This window comes from Quercus lobata, chromosome 10 (genome assembly GCF_001633185.2).
Source record: "Quercus lobata isolate SW786 chromosome 10, ValleyOak3.0 Primary Assembly, whole genome shotgun sequence".
Lineage (NCBI taxonomy): Eukaryota > Viridiplantae > Streptophyta > Magnoliopsida > Fagales > Fagaceae > Quercus > Quercus lobata.
This window is the reverse complement of record NC_044913.1, coordinates 1,036,814-1,054,240: the sequence shown is the minus strand read 5'-3', so window position 1 is coordinate 1,054,240 and position 17,427 is coordinate 1,036,814. Positions and strand designations below refer to the sequence as shown.

Here is a 17,427-nt window from a genome sequence, read left to right as displayed (position 1 = left end):
AGTGATAAGGACCAGGGAAAAAAGAGTAAAAGTTCTTTTTTTCACCTGTTTTGGAACTAATTAAGTGCAAAGAGTATAAACAATCCATAAAATTGCAGCACGATGGACTGCAAGAAATTGTTAACAGAGGATATTAAGTAAAAAAATAAAATGTAAACTAGATTAGCAAAAAAAAAAATGTAAACGAATACAAGCGGCACTCTTTACTTTTCTTTCTTCCTTCTTGGAAACTAAATATAACTGTTACAAAATTTCTCACCATCTTATAAACATGATTTTCGCTGGAAAGTGCTGCATTTAGAAGAAAAACTAAAGTATTCTTCACCTCCAATTGGCATCTGACTATGGGGATATCAAACTTTGATAAAAGGCCACATGAAAAATCTTCGGCGCCTTTAAAAAAGTATTTACTATGGGTTGCTAGGTACTAGCTGCTTCCAGAATAATCCAATTCAGATCTGCTGGCAGCCTTTTCTTCATCCAATTTTTAACTTGGAAAATAAATTCAAAAAGCATTCAGTTAGCCTCATATGATTCAACTGGCGGGCACCGTGCAAAGTACCCCATCTCCTAGACTGTGCTCCAAAGGGTACATGGTTGTGCCCTTCACATATTTTTGATGGTCACTAGCCACCTTTCTAAGGTTTGACAATGCTACAGGCTCTCTCTCAACTTGCTTCTTAATAATTGAACATGCAGCTAATGGGTCGCTAGACCCTGCTCCAACCCTCCTGCAGGCAATCATAAACAAAGAGGATAAAAATACCATTCACCACACATGCAAGACAATAGTTTTCAACTAATACTGAAGTGATCTCCAAGATATTGAAAATTTATCTACTCATAATAAAATAAAGAACTAGAGTACTCCTGGAGTGAGCTTTTGGATTATGCTTAATAGGCCTTATCCACCCCTCTCCCTTTTTTCAAGTTACTTAGAAAAAAGATAATGCACTAAAGGACTCAACTAACATTTTATGATATAGATATGGAAGTAGGAATGTCACAACCAAAATTTGACTTTGAATAATATGTTAAGATTGACAGAACCATAGGTTTAAGCTATAAAGAGGAGGCAAGGAAAGGGAGATCTTCCATCAGTCAGTAATTACCCATGAAATGGATCTTTAAATATAAAAAATAAAAACAAAAATAAATCCTTCTTTCTTATATTGATAATTAATATAAGAATCAGCTCATTCACTGGAGCATTAATAATCTCAGATTGGGTTGGGATCATTGACTGTTGTAGTGTTCTCTTCATGATGAGACCATTTCAAACAAAAAACATCTCCATACACAAACATGCCATAATTACTTAACCATGCCATTTCTGCAAGGTTGTCCGACTGATAATTGGATATATATTCCACTCATCAAATTGAGGGCCATAGCTTGCAAAAGCAGGACCAAGAATGGCAAAGGAAATTATGAGAGTAAATAGAAGAAGAATTCATTAATGATTAAACATCAAGCCAAACAATTATATCTGCCTATTCTAAATTAATATGTTTTCAAAACTAGAAAAATATAATAAAGCTTACTCACTTCAATAATTTCTCTGATGCAATTCTAGCTGCTCTAATTGTGCCACGGCTTGGTACCCATTTTACGAGACGGTTTGGATCAGCCCGCATGGGAGAATGGATTTTGATAAGCTTAACAAGCAGAAGTAAAACATATCAAAAAATGCTAATGATGGAAATGTTTATACAAGTTGCAATGAGAAAGTTTATGATATGATAATCTAATTCTAGATAATTACCAATTGCCATGATTTATATTTTAGTATTGAATTACAACATTTTCCCAGCATAGTGCCATATAAATTAGGAAAACAATGGGGGTGGAAGGGGAAGAGGGGGGGGGGGGGGGGTGATGTTCATACACCACATAGATGGAAGAAATAAACCTCTATCAGTGCTCCAAGACCTTGTAATTTGAGTTTGCAACATCAAGCCCCCCATAACAGGGATTGAGCATTGGTAGTCTTTCCTCTCTCAAAAGGAAGGAAAGCTTATCCCAAAACCATCTTCATGAGGTTAAGATTAATAAAACTATAGTATCAGCATATTAAGAAAAGAAAAGTTGTTGACTTACTCCCAAACACTCCATCATTTGATAGTATGCTCTCCCATGCAAGGGAGTATGACCTTGTCGAGATTCGGAGAAATATCTAGTCCTGAAAGAGTATTATAAGGCTCTCTGATCAGGTAAACATAATCAGATTACATAAAAGTACTTTATTTGGAACTACCAACTGCTGGAAAATATATAAATAAAATCTATACCATTCTTTATAACCGGGATCCACAGTGAAACCATACATATCTACTGATTCACAAATAGAGAGAGCAAATTCAAGAGCCTTGAGCCCAGTTCCTTTTGCTGCCGAACCAAAGGATCCACCTAGCATAAGATATATAGGATTTTTAATTGGAACTTCCTGCATAACAAACATCCCCAGGAAAAAGAAAAAGAAAAAAATCAGTAAGATAATTATCCCCAAAAGCGAGTAATTTGCCATAGTCAAATCAAGCAAATGCCTGAGTGGCCATATATTTAAGAGGGAATTCAAATGAGCCAAGACAAGTAACTGGGAGAAGAAATTTCAAAAATTGGTTTAGATTCAGCAATAGAACTTTTCTTTCTTTCTCTTTTGCTCTGGCTCAAACCCAGAAATTAAAAGCATGGACCTATAATAAAGCGATATATGCATGAACATAGATATCTATTAGGACATTGCTAAGGAAATCAATTTACAAATAATACATTTTAAAATCACAAGAATAATTAGTTAGTTAATTAAATTTGCACTTGAATGATTTTTGGCAACAAGTAAATGCTAGGGGAGAAGATCAGACTAATGCAAAATATTAAAGGAGACCAAATTCATTTGTTGATGGGACAAGCAAAACTAAAACAAGATACCAACCCGTATCATTTTGTTCATAATGTCATGAATTGTTGTTTTTACGATCAAGACCTCCTTCCTTCTTTCTGCAGAACCCATATCTTTAGTTTACTTCTAGTAACATGTCACAGGCTTCACAAGTTAAAAAAAAAAAATTACGGTGCTCATACCATCTAACTCCACAACTTTATCAAGAGCTTTAGCAGATCCCCTATTAAGAAGACGGAATGTACTTTTCTTGCCCACATGGTCTGAATAGTTCTGCAATAAATCAAATGATAGGAGACTAAGGAGAGGTAGAACATTTATTAAATAAAGCAAAGAACAGAATTTCTAACATCAACATTGCAGCAGCTTAACCTGAATTGGAGCACCATTTTCTCTGATAACAACATCATAACCATCTATCTCCCTTCCAAACTTTGCTTTCAGAAGATCTCCTGAGTTACCAATAACAGCACATCGGCCAAACTGCCGTGGAAGATATGGTGGCGTTTCAGGAAGTACCAGTGAAAGTTTCTCCATGCATAGAGTCTTATTCTTACAGTGGTTGCTGCAAAAGAGAAATGAACTACATCAGCTAGCACATGGCTGTGAATTTCCCAGGACTTTTAAGAACCCAATTTCGTATTAAACTAAAAACCAAAAATCTAAACAAAGTCCAAGCCTCTTGAGAACTTTCTAGAAAAGTTTTTCTTCTGTATTATTTTTGACTTCTCAGGACTTATACTTCATAAGATGAGTTGATAATTTCCTTTCTATATTTTCTTCTCATCTTTGATTCAATACATTGAGTAAGATAACTAGTACCAGTCACTAGTACAACTACTTACAGAAGTACTCCCTTATTGATCCTGCGCCATGCATAATCCTCCCATCCATTTGGTAAAGCATCAATGAACTCCTTGGTGAGTATTGTAGAACTATTGCGCACCTGAGTAATCAACTCACTATATAACAAATCAACTGTAAAGCATACAAGGACATCCTAACAAACAAATTAAGTACAAAAGGATCACAATGAATCTGACAATAAACAAGACAGAGAGAAAACAGACTTAACATTATTGCACTAAGGTGTCAGCTAAAAAAAAATATTCTCTAATGTCAACATGTCTTTGTCTCCTTCAAAATTAATGCATGCAGTTGAATAGTAAAGGAAGGCAGAACAGCCTGCTCACCTGTTCCCATGTAGCCACAGCTTCACAGAGATCAAAATCAAAGGATAGGCCTTCTAGTTCACCAGTTTTAGGATCTTTCTGTTCACATATAAAAATTTCCAAGGAACTAAGTCGGAGTATAATAGCAGCATGAAACTAATCAAATCACATTTCCCCATATCATAATTGATACATTTTCAAGAATCACAATAACACAAGCCTCAAATATTGCCAAAATCAAAGAGAAACCTACCCATTTGGGGATGGTGTCACTGGGGAATTTTATTGTTACTTTGCAATAATCTTCACCACTCAAAGCTTGTAAACCTAATCCATTTGCACTCTGCACCAAAAAAATCAAGTTCAGCAAGTACATGAAAATTCATAAAAACAATAACTTTCTCTACACGCAACCCGTGTATCTCACATAGACATCATAACTAAAAACCCGACTCAAATTCCATTGATAAATTACCACTTGTCCCAAAAGCTTATGTAGTTACGAAATAGTAACCATTATACAAACACTCCCCCCTCACTACATTTTAAATGAGATGTAGAGTAGAGACAAGCATCGAACTCAAGACAACCCGTTTTAGAAAATGGTGAATTTTATCATTTAACCATTATTCTAACATTCACAAACACCCTAATCAGCCATTCGGGTTTTAAGCTACCCTAATTCTCACAATGTAGCCACAATTAATCCAATCTAACCATACTACTAAACAATTTCAGTTCAATCCAATCCAATAAAAAAAAGGTGAATTCAACTAAAAAAGGAGCTCACCACACACTTGTGGAAATGGGTCTGCAAAGCTTTCAAGGCTTGGAAATCTTCTTCATCCAAAGGCTGAGAATTGTCTACACAGAGCACAATTACATTCCCATTAAACACGACAAATATACAAATATACACACAAGTATAAATATACGTACAGAGATTGGAGACGCCGGTGATGTAGATGAGGATGGCGGTGAGTCCAGAAGCTAAAGCAAGTAACAACCCAAGCTGCAAAAGTCTCATCTTTTGCTATTAGATATTCGATGTACAAGTTCAATTTGGCGAAAAATTAAGAGCAAAAAAAAAACCCTAATTCCAATTTTTTTTTTTTTTGCAGTTTTGTTTGTGAAGCAGTGGATCTGAGACTGGAAGGAAAGCCAGGCGCGCGAGCGAGAGAGGAGAAGGAAGAGGGAGCAATCTAGTGCTTCGCGCGGGTGTAAAGCTCCTTTTACAACGCTGACGAAATTATAGTCATAGTTTTGTTTTTGTTTTTTTCATTTATTTATTTTTATAATCAAAATGAGTCCTTTTTTTTTTTTTTTTTTGAGAAAATCAAAATGAGTCCTAGTTTTATTAACTTTTAGATTTCTACGATTTTTTTTTTTTAACCATAATTGATAATCCATCCGCTAATAAAAAGATAACATTTTTCATGTATTCCCCATGACTCAAACTTTGTCTTTTTGTAACTACAACTTCTTCTTCTTTTTTTGAATTCTTCCTTAATACAAGACTCTTTGTTCTTACCTTTTTTTTTTTTTTTTTTTTTTTTTTAATTTGTTCTTCATAAGAACTCTTACTTTTTAAATTCTTTTTTTTTTTAATGAAGTCTTTCAGTTTATCCAAAAAAAAAAAACAAACAAGAACTCTTACTCTCCCTCAAAATCGGCATATTTTCTTCCCAGCACAGGTTTCCTATTTTAGAGTGAGACCCTAAATTGAGAAGAAAAACCCAAAAATACTCACATTATCATACTCCTACTGGTTCTCCAAAGTCCAAACCAATATATATAAATATATTTTTTTTTTATCTTGGTAACTAAAATAAAGAAAATGAGCTTTTTCAAAAGTGAGAAATTAAAAATAATAATTAAATGAAATGTAATTTGGAATAAGGAATTTGATGTGAGTGTTTTGAAAAGTGGTTAGCTAAAATATGAAAAGTAAGTTCTTATTTTAAAACAAGAAGAAAATTCTAGGGGATTTGATGTGAATGTTGAGCCTTACAATATTGGTAGCAGGTTACCTAAAATACAGTAAGGGGGAATGTGGGTAACCAAAATCAAAAAACACCTAAAAAGCTACCTGCATCAACTTACTCATTTCCCTCCAAGATGAATTTTAGCTATAGTTGCTTGCTCTCTATCTTTATGGAGCGCGGCTTATTCCCTAAACATTTGTTTATTGTTTTTGTGTCTTGATAACTGTGATAAAGTAAATTAAGTGTTTTAAAAAGTGAGAAGAATAATAAAAAATAAATGAAGAAATAATATTTAAATTAAATGAGATTTAGAATAAGGAACCTAATATGGGTGAAAAGAAAAGATGATTAGCTAAAAGAGAAAAAATAGGTTCTTATCCTACAATATTGATAAAATTTAGAGAAACTACTATCAATGGTCTTAGTAAAAGAGCGAAAGGAAGAAACCCAAAAAAAAAAAAAAAAAAAAAAAAAAAAAAAAAACACCCCATAACAAAAAAAAACTTGCTACCTGTTCCCCAATTTAGGATTTTGCAAAAGTTGCTCCCTATCTTTAGGAAGAACTGTGCATTCATTCTCATAAACAAAAACACTCTCTTAACCACTCTCAGCTTCCCTCCGTTTCTCACCAACGATGCTTGGTTTTTGTTGGTGGTGGTCTCTCTGCATTTGCATTTCTTCCTCTAGTAGTCTCATGGTGATTCTCTCTTTCCATGAAGGTATGAGTTTTTTGAGCAAAATGCAACACTTAACAAATATCCCTAAATTTTTTCCAGTAAAGTTTTGGTCTATCTAGGGCTTTCTTCTAACAAAAGTCACATGTAATCCAAACTTGTTTTATTTTGTAAATAAATTGATTATGTTTTGGAACCTTGCATTTTGATTGTGTTTTGTTGATACATAAAGTGTGGTAAGTGTAAATTGAACCTCCGCAACAAAAAAATATTACCAAATAGACACTTGTGTTGTTTGGTTTTGTAGCTTATCTTTCAGCTTGTTTTTGCTATATTGCATATGTCATATTTGTTGATTTAATAAAATTTAGCTAAATCTTGTGTTGGTGTTTGGAGTTTTGTTGTATATCAAGTTTTTATTTAATGAGAATCTATTATTCATCAAAAAATATAATCATGCTTTGCTCTACATAAATACGTGTCTTTACAGGTAGTTTGTTTGTTTTTTAAGTGATGGGCTCATAAAGATGAGACCTCTTCTTCAATACCTTTTTAGAGGATCAGGAATAAGGTTTAGACGATGATTTTTTTTAGACACTCCAAATATGGATGTGGATGCCCATCAATCTCCATCCCCTGTTGAAATGAGAAAGTCTCCACCACCCGTTGAAATAAGATCAAGTACTAAGAAATCTCACAACGAGGATAGAATTTTAGCATAGAAGAAGATAATTTGCTAGTGTCAGCATGGTTCAATATTAGTTAAGATGTAGTGTTTGCGAATGGCAAAAAACATAAGACATTATGGCATCGAATTTGGTTGTACTTCCATGATAACAAGCAATTTGAATCTAACACTCAGAAAACTCTTTATACCATCGATGATCGGTTATTAAACAACATACCAGTAAGTTTCGTGGATAAACACTGAATCCATATGGTAAAACTAAGCAAGACAAGGTATATCTAGTCAACATTTAGTATATATTGTACATCAATATACTGATGTTTTTAAGATACTTATTATTTTTAAATTGTTAATTTTGTAGATTAGTTATGCAAAACTTATGTATAAAAACAACAACAAGACCTCATTTCAATTTGAACACTGCTAGAATATTTTGAGGTATGAAGCTAAATGGTTGGAGCACAAAGATAATGTGAAGGGAAGAAAACAAACAACCTCAACAACATCATCTCCTACAATTTAAGACAATGATGAATTAAGTTCTTTTGTAGAATTGGAAAGAACATTAGGTAGGAAGGCCCAAAATGAACTATTGAAGAAAAGAAAAAGACAAGATGATATGGTCCCAAGTCTTTCCACCAAATTGGATGAAATAAAGGAAAAAAAGAGGCAAATGTATGAAGAGAAAAAGGAAAGAGAGCGCATTATAATGGAAGAGAAACACAAAGAAGCGGAAGAACGACAAGAGAAAATGCGTATTGCATCAAAAGAACAGCTAGAGTTGATTTGTCTTAAGATAGAAAAGAATGAAATAGAAATGGCAAAAGTGGAAAATGAAATCATGATGAAGGAATTAAGCACCTTAGATCCAGAGCAACAAGAATTTATTCGTCTAAGCCGTTTTGAAATCTTGGAAAGTCATAGGTCTAGAGGCTCATCATAACTAGCATGTTGTTAGGGTCAATATCTAATCATATAGTTTTGCATTTTGCAAATAAACTAGTACATTTTGAATATTGTTCTTAACTACTATAACGTTTGCATTGTGCAAGAATTCTATCACATGTTGAATGTTGTTATGGGTATTGTAACTTTTGTCTCTTGCAATGATTCTAACATATGTTGAATAAAGACAATTGTTGAGCTAGAGTTTTGGCTCTGGGGTAGTTGAGGGAGATTAAGATAAAATATTGAAGACAAAATTAATTCCAATTTTATTTATTAATATTAAAAAAAAAAACCTACTTATTTTCTTTTTAAAAAATAACATATAAAACATAATGTTTTTTTGAGAAGGATATAAAACATAATGTAAATGTGAGTTGTGACTTGTTTTTTGATGCTTTGTTTCATTTTATTTTTTCAAGCCAAGTATTAGAGCTAGTAATCATTGTTATAATTAAGCTCTTTCATAATGTAGCTTAATAATTTAAGTTAAATATGTAAGGATGCTTTTTGATCCACAACCCAAGAGATTTGGACAGTGGCCCAATAAGCCCAAAACAATAAATTTATTAGAGAGTGGGCTTGTTAATGAATGTTCAATGAGTTAAAGTATATATCACAGTAGGCTAGTTGGTATAAGAATGAATAAGACAAATAGTTTGAAAAGAAAATTACTCCTTGGTCAGGTTCGAGGATGGTATGTTCTTCTATATTTTTCTCAGACTTATACAAATATTCAAGTGCTTAATTACACAGTAATTTCTTTTTTGGTTTTCTGATGAACCCCCCTGTAATGGAATCCTCCTCCTTTTATACTCCCTTTTCATCTTTCATCTTAGACATCCACGTGTATATCAGATTGCAAATCTCCTTAATACTTGTCCCATCAGCACCTTCTTGAAGTCTTTGTGGGTAGCTGTGAGGCTTGAAGTCACTATTCAGGTATCACCTCCACATTAATGCGGCCAGTTGGTTAGGTGCAATACATTTAATGCAGTGGTAGCAGCTTTCTTCCCAAATATTTCTCAATTATCTGTTGACTTACTTCTCTCTGAAGCTTATCCTCCCAAGCACGGTTGCCCATTGCCCAATACTTGATGGGTGGTCGGATTTCAGGCTGCCACTCTGTTGGCTAAGGAAGGGTGGCTCCTAGGACAACGTCACCTATTTATTATGACCAGACCTCTTCCTCGGCCCAATAGCTTACTTACCTTCACTAAAACTTATCTGTCATTGGGCTCTTTGACGTCCTTGGGTATAACCCATGGCTCAATATCCTTATTTGGGCCTTTCATCCCTATAATATATATAAATTTATATAATTTAGCAATTAGGAATTATAGAGGGTTTGTTACATGTGTGTATTATTATTATGTTATAATAAATTATTATTGTAAAATTAGTAATTCAAGAAAAAAAAATTAAAATTAGTAATTCAAAATTAGTAATTGTCTATTAAACCAGTCAAATGTGATTGGTTTAATTTAATAGACAATTAGTATATTATTTATGTATGGATAGGTGTAAACGTAGTTGTGTGTTTCAATAATTAATAGAGTATCACTAGGCTGAGTTTTGTCATTTAGTTTATAATATTTTTATTAAAATAATAACAAATAGTTAATGATAACCGAATTAAAAAAAAAAAAAAAATGTTATACATACTTAACAAATAAAATGGCCACACCTACCCACATTGATATTAAAGAATGACAACTAATAATGAACTATTATGTAATAATTTCAAAATATAAAAACTCATAAAAGAAAATTATAAAAATTCAAGTATTTGGTGTATTTGGTATATTCAAATTTTTTTTATAAAATTTTGTTTAACTTAAGTTTCTTAATCACCTCCTAACAGAATTCTTAGAGCCAATGATACATATATTGATTGTGGTACCCACACATTCTAAATGATACATAAGATAATTTTAGCAATTTTCACAACCACACCCCTCTTGGCTATAAATTATTAGGTCCACCAAGAGAACGGCTGACGTGGTCCTCCCTGATTTCTCAATCAATAAAATGCTGTTATTTATGTAAATGTGATATCATCTAATAATTTTTATTTTTTATTGCTTGTTGTTAGGGTACTGTTTTTTTTTTTTTTACACGTAATTTTATTTGGGTATCACCTATTTATTTTCAAACACCACTAATAAGTTATTGGGTTTTCCCAAATATTTTTTGCTCTATTATTATGTTAATCACAAATGTTTCATATCTCATTATTTAAATTGGGTTATGATATAAACTATCACAAAAAGCCCAAAAACTCATATTTTATCCAATTTTATTATCATATTCTATTTAAAGCCCAAGAATACTTATGCTTGGTAATATTTGAGAAGCTCATGATTCAAGTCCATGGCAAAACAATTTTATCAATAGTATTCAAATCCATGATCAAAGCCCATGATTTAAACCCATGGCAATTTATTTATCCAAAGCCCAATTCTCATTGGCAACATCAAAACCCAATTCTCATTGGCAATATCAAAACCCAATTTTCATTGACAACATCAAAACCCAATTCTCATTGGCAATATCAAAAGCCCAACTTACGTTGGCACTATTTAAAACCCAATTTTCATTGGCAACATCAAAACCCAATTCTCATTGACAATATCAAAAGCTCAACTTACGTTGGCACTATTTAAAGCCCAATTCTCATTGGCAATATCAAAAACCTAACTTGCGTTGGCACCAATAAAAGCCCAAGCTAACTACTTGGCATTATTCTATTAAAAGCCCAAGGTTATTAAATACTCGGCAAAATACTATATCATAATTATTTCACTTAAAAGTCCGATAATAAACAATATTTTAAATTCTTAAACATATTATTACAATATTACAAGCTCATGGAATTTATGAATTATCTATTCTCAAAACTCATGGCAATCATCTTGTAAAAGCCATTGGAAAGTTATGATTGTTAGACCCATAACATATATTTATTGTTATAAAACCCATGAAATACATGGACATTATTTGCATCGCAACATCCATAATATACGCCTTCGACACTCATGGTAAATATTCAAACCCACAAGCTCATCATTTAAGTTATGATGCGATTATTAGAAACCATGAACATTATTGCAACATGGAATTCATCAAAGTAAATAGTATTTACAAAAGTATTTTGAAACTTGTCTTATTATTTCAAACATTACAACTAATTACTCAAAGGTCCATTGCAAGTATTTATGAAAAACCTAAAAATATTTACTAATAAAATCCATGAGGAATGAAAGTCCATGGCAACATGTGCACACAACCCAGCCCATGTGAGCAAGCCCAAACAAAAAACACAAGCAACTAACCAAAAGGCAACTAGAGACTCAAACAAGGGAACCAAGCCTTTGAGAATGGACTAAGGGCTGTCCCATCAATTTTCTGCCACCCTCTGCCTGACATGAACAGTGCCCAAAGGCTGTCATATCAGCTGAAGTCAAAAGGATGAAGAGACTCCATGATCTTCCTCAAAACTGCACCTCTAGCGGAAGGGGAGCTGAAACCAAATTATCCAAATTTCAACAAATTGATGCTATAAATGTTAAAAACGATCAAGACATGATTCATGTACCAAGCCCATGAATCCTAAAGGGGAAAATTTGGGAACATGTGGTTTGGAGGGCATAAAGGGATCTCCAGCAGAACCCCCTGAAGTAAACTAGAACTTGACACCTAGCTTGGGGTGTTGAAATCTTACTTCTTAGGGGATCAAATCTCAATTTGCAGCATTAGAATTCAATCTTGATACACAATAATTAAGCTCAGCTCCGAAAATCTTGGCACTTAATGCAAAAAGCTCTAAAATCTCATCATTACCCAAAGAAGCAAGACAAACCCTCAAAGTGGATTTTCCTACTTCTGATAAAAAATATCAGGAAAGTTAAATCTTGATTTTGTCACCCTTGATGAGTCATGCATTTTTGGATTCTTTTCAATCAATGCTTCTCTAAAACTCCATTATAAAAACATACAAACATCAGCCCACTGAGGGAGGAGGAAGCCTCTCTAAGAATTTCTGTCATTGACTACATTCTACAGAAATTCAACCCTTATTAAGCTTTCTTTAAGCTCCCCAAGCTCTCTTGAGCTCACTCACAACCTTTCTTAGCCTATAGTCACCATAACACCAACATTCATCACTTTGCTTACACCTTCCTACTCCATAAACGTCCCATAACTAACCAGGATAGCCACTCTCTCTGAAACCCTTGGTTTATTTACTACTTTGCTCGTAGTTTAGCTTTCCTTAAACTTGCCACTCATCATCTTCAGTCTACACTTATCTAATCCTAGATATTCTTCCCACCCCTCTACACAACCACAGCTTAAAATGTCCTCCAACTAGACCCAAACAGTCCATTACTCACAAAAAGCTTCAATCTCAGTGTTAATCCCATCTCACTCACTCAAAATAGCCCACATTTACCTCATTCATGCCTTATAATTATACACTCAACAAAATCTTAGTTTAATACTTGCTGCACTGAGCTAGGGATCTTTCTCTCCCTTCATTTCATCCTATTTTTCCTCTTTTATTTGTAACTATGGAGCCTTTAATCATTGTTTATTATTATGATAAAGAATATAATGTATTTGTAACAATTGAATTTTTCCCTCATAATTGATGTAATGATAGCTAAAAGTACTATAAATTCCCTTAACCAAGACACACAAAGACCTCTAGGAGTGAACATTTTCCTAAATTTATGTAATTATTGACTGCTGGACTCTAAGTATAATTTCACCCCTACCGCTAGAGATAATTTCATACCGCTAGAGGACTGATTTGAATTATGACGCCATAAAAAGACTATAATATAACAAACTAACAATACTAACGTGTTTATTGGGCTTTATTGTTGTCTTCTTGTTAGGGTGCATCCTCTATCTCTTACTTAGGCGGACTTACACCACACCAATAGCTTTTGGGCTTTATTTCAAGGGTCTATCGTTGAGTTTTGGCTTGGTTACCTCATATTCTATTTGGGGACATCAGAAATTTTCCCCTCAACATTTGTCTTGATTAAGAAGTTTACACATACATTTGCATAAATGACATCATCTCATTAGTTAGGGAGGATCATGTCAGCAATCCTCCCGGTGTAATAATAATTTCTCCCTCTTGGCAACAGAAAAATTAGAGATTCAAGGCTTTAATCACGTTTTGATGGATATTTTTGTGGGGGTTCTAAAATTTTTGATGGACTGGCTTTTTACTCTCCAAGTCCAAGAGGTTGTTTTGTGAGTAAAGGGCCATGGCCCATAAAGATAATTGCAACCAAACCAAGTCATGTGCAAGAGAGACAGCTATGGGCCAGACTTGAATTCATGAATAAGTGGTAATGAATTCTTGTTTACCTATACGTTTTTGAGTATGTTGTTCTCCAAGAAACCTGGTTTTGTACTTTCTCGGGCAATGTTTTTTCTAGGAAAAATTATGATTACAACCAAACACCACGTGATGCTGCTACCCAAGTTTAGGTTCGAAGCAGACAATTATTCAGGTAATGGCCCTTGGTCCCTTACCTTGTTGGATTGTGCACTAGCTAGGAGTACCTTGTAGGGCATTTAGCAGCCCTCTCAGTTTTTACATTTTCCAATTAGTTTAGTGACAAAATGAAGTTCGCTTATATTGTACTAGGATTCAATTCAAAGGCTATCAGGAACATTAGTAATTAAAAAAAAAAAAAAAAAAACCCATCACTGAATCCCACCTATGCAAAAAAAAAAAAAAAAGGAATTAGTTTGATAATAAAGAACAAATATTGAATGGATATTATAGTTACAAATCTGATCACATCTATCAAAACTTTGAAAAAGAATTGAAGAAATTATCTTGACTCTTCAGTAGTTGTGCATAGCCAAGTCGACAAACTTGACAACTTGCATGCAATAATGTCTTAAGAAAGAAGAAGAAGAAGTTAATATGTAAATTGTTGTACTTGAGGACAATTAGTCAATGTCATTTGTCCTTGGCTTCTGAGTTCACAAGCATAAAATTCTAATGACTTTTTAAAATTCATTTTGATAATTATATTGACACGACAATTGGAAAAGAAAAAAAAATTCTAACGCCCACAACTAGATGTTTGGATCAATGATTAGAGCTCAAAAATGAAAAAAAAAGTTAGTGTACTGAAAGTTGAAGCAGCTCCTCTTTTCCTTTTACTCTTTCTCCTTTTTCTTTCGAATACACTTTTCAAATGAGAGAGAAGGAGGCTAGGAGCATAGGAATGCACTTTTCAAAGGAGAGGAAAGGAAAAAAAAATCAATTTAATTTTTTTTACTACATCGATCGAAGTTTAAGGCATTTACTATTTACATCATATTCACATATTATACAAATTTCTTTTATAGCATTTGTCATAACTATATAGTTGGAAGAAAGGTTCTCAAAGTTGGGATCCTACACACATAGGATTGTGGATCATAAGATCTTTATATATATATATATATATATATATTTTGGAGAAAAAATGCAAAAGATACATTGATAGTGATTTTATATGTTGAATAATCACATAAATTATGAATATCCATAAAAGAAACAAAGATTTACATCAATATGATGCAATTTGTATACCATACATCACTTTATCTATGCTAATGAAACGAATATACTTAAGTTTTAACATAACGTATTCAAAAAGTTTAAAAAATGTTTAATTAGTAACTAATACCAAAATAACTATCAACACATGTGAAAAATGTTTTTCAAGTTCTGATCTCATGGTGAATGGGGTGATGGGTCATGAATGTTAATTTTCTTGATTTTAAATTTTCAGAGTGAGCTACATGATTTTATAAAAAGTGAACAATTAATAAAGATTTTCTTAGTTTTAAACGGAGTTTTTTTTGGGGGGGGGGGGGGGGGGGGAGGATTTAAAGTTGATCTATGGGTAATTTTGACACTTTAATACTCATTAGGGCCTATTTGGGCAGCTCGTATTCATTGGGGTCATTAGTTGTACTTGAGTTTGTGTGAACTCAAACCAAATTTTATTTTTCAATAAGATCGAATATACGATCCTAATTGTTTTGGACAGATAAGACTATAGGATCATACAATCCTATGATCTAGATCAGGTTTTTGACAAACTTCATCAGGATATTAGGCTTTAAAAGTTCTATAACATGGACAGATCAGTTTGAAAAAAAAGAAAGATTTTTCCATTCTTTCCTCATCCAAATTTTATGCAATCCCTCAAGTTAGCAATCTAATTCTCCTGGCTCTTCAGATCTATGAAAAGCAAATTACAAAATTTCAAAGTCTATGTTATGTTGGTGGGTTATAGCTTGAGAATTAAGTAAAGAACAAAAAACATATAAAAACAAAGGGAGAACATAGACCCCTAGTCCAATTTTGGGACAGCCCATGCTGAAAAGAGATATGGACAGCACCATATTAAATCAGTGTCACCTTCTATCTCTTTAATCCATCAACTTTCTTTCTCTATCTCTCTTTCTACAAGACAAAAGGGACAAGGCAATTCAATGCAAAGGGGGGGTCAGGGGTGTGCCATGCGGTCTCTTGCACCTTCATAAGCCAAGTGGACCATGGTGGGCCCCTAGTCCCATTGGCCTCAACCATGGCATGCACCCAACCATTGCCCTCATCAAGGGATGGTCCCTCCCTTAAGGGTCTTTGCATGGGGGACTATATGATCGATGATGATGAAGATATCATAATCCTATACTTCCTTATCTTTTAGCTAAAAGAACAAGGAGAGTATACAAGTAGAGAGATGTTGTAGTAAATGCAGTAATTGTTATCTAGCAACTTAGCTCTATATTGTTTTCTAGTGTAAGCTTAGTCGAAACAGCCTTAAACATGAACCCCAAGTGTTTTCTGTCGTCTTTGTGATGCTTCCGGGAAGGAGTGGGTGATATGTGGCTACATTTTATATGGTGTTACGTATGTGTGAGTATATATACGATATATATTTATCTTTGAGACTTAAGGATCAAATCAGGATTTTTTGTTTGGGGAGATAAGTCATGGTATTGAAATCTCATACGTATTCGCACGCTATATATATGTGTGTGTGTGAGAGAGAAAGTAAAATGTGAAGAGATTATCATTTTTTAAACTCTAACGAGTAATGAATGTTGTCTAGTTTGGTATTAGGAATATAAACTAAGCAAATAAATAACTTAGTGTCTCAAATCAAAATTATGCTCAATTATGATCTTTCATAAAATAAAATTCATATATTACTATCTATTTAGTTATTAAAAATTTCATTTGCGATATAAAATACCATGTTGTCTATAAAAGTGAACAAAAATATTCTAAGAAAGAGTCTTGAAAACCATGATTGATCTAAAACTTCAACTCATACAAGAACAAGTTTTACTCTAAAAAATGAAATCAAGAAAAAAAAAAAAAGTTCGCTATTTCTATAACCACTGGTCCAATTAGGCAATTCTTATCTTTTAAGAGGACTATTGAATTGACTCAAATTTTTGGGAGGGCCAAACTCCTATTTTTTAGGAAAAGTATTTAAGATGCTTAATCTATAGGAAAAAAAGTTGGGGTGGCCGGGGGTGGTGGGGAGGGGGGACAGAGCTACATGTACTCCACCCTTGCATTAAATCTTGTCTAGACTCTAGACAAATAAAAGGAGGGGTCTTGACCCTAATGATAATAATAATAATTATGAAACAAATATTGTTGCAAGATCAAATCCTATTATCTATGATTAAAATTCCTCAACTAGTTCTTTTTGAAAGAAAACAAAAAGCTAAAAGAATGTGATCAAATTATCAAAGAGGAATAAGATTATTTCCATTTCATTTATTTCACGATTAAGATTTTATTATATCATTTATTTCACGATTAAGATTTTATTATTTAGATCTAATAGTGTAAAGATTGTTATGTCATTTAAAATTTCAAATGATATTATAGTTAACACACTTTTAAATTTCTAAATTTAATCTAAAGCATGAAATAGATCAATTTCAAACAGAAATAATATTTTCCTGTAAAAGAAAAATCATGTCCAAATCAACCCCCTTCTCCCTATTATTC

The 17,427-nt window shown here is 33.1% G+C and overlaps 1 protein-coding gene across 2 annotated transcripts; it reads right to left on the bottom strand.

Annotated features, from left to right (window-relative positions):
• On the bottom strand, positions 1-5,302 carry LOC115965783 (sialyltransferase-like protein 2). Of its 2 annotated transcripts, none has more exons than XM_031085086.1 (12): positions 5,014-5,215; positions 4,865-4,938; positions 4,328-4,417; positions 4,096-4,173; positions 3,748-3,848; positions 3,275-3,467; positions 3,085-3,175; positions 2,936-3,000; positions 2,292-2,446; positions 2,101-2,182; positions 1,549-1,658; positions 1-731 (listed from the first exon to the last, which is right to left on the bottom strand). In XM_031085086.1, exons 1-12 carry the CDS (start codon positions 5,099-5,101, stop codon positions 536-538), a joined length of 1,323 nt encoding a protein of 440 aa, XP_030940946.1. In that variant the 5' UTR covers positions 5,102-5,215; the 3' UTR covers positions 1-535. The 2 variants fall into 2 exon arrangements, with proteins under 2 accessions (XP_030940946.1, XP_030940945.1); XM_031085085.1 differs by having other exon boundaries at positions 221-731; positions 2,936-3,015; positions 5,014-5,302.
• Positions 5,303-17,427: the final 12,125 nt, after the last annotated feature.

Bases quoted from the DNA above. Each gene is read 5' to 3' on its own strand.
- LOC115965783 (XM_031085085.1), bottom strand. From the start codon at position 5,101: ATGAGACTTTTGCAGCTTGGGTTGTTACTTGCTTTAGCTTCTGGACTC. The intron at 4,939-5,013 runs GTACGTATATTT...TGCTCTGTGTAG, and splicing joins CACCGGCGTCTCCAATCTCT to ACAATTCTCAGCCTTTGGAT. The intron at 3,176-3,274 runs GTTAAGCTGCTG...GATTTATTGCAG, and splicing joins AAAATGGTGCTCCAATTCAG to AACTATTCAGACCATGTGGG.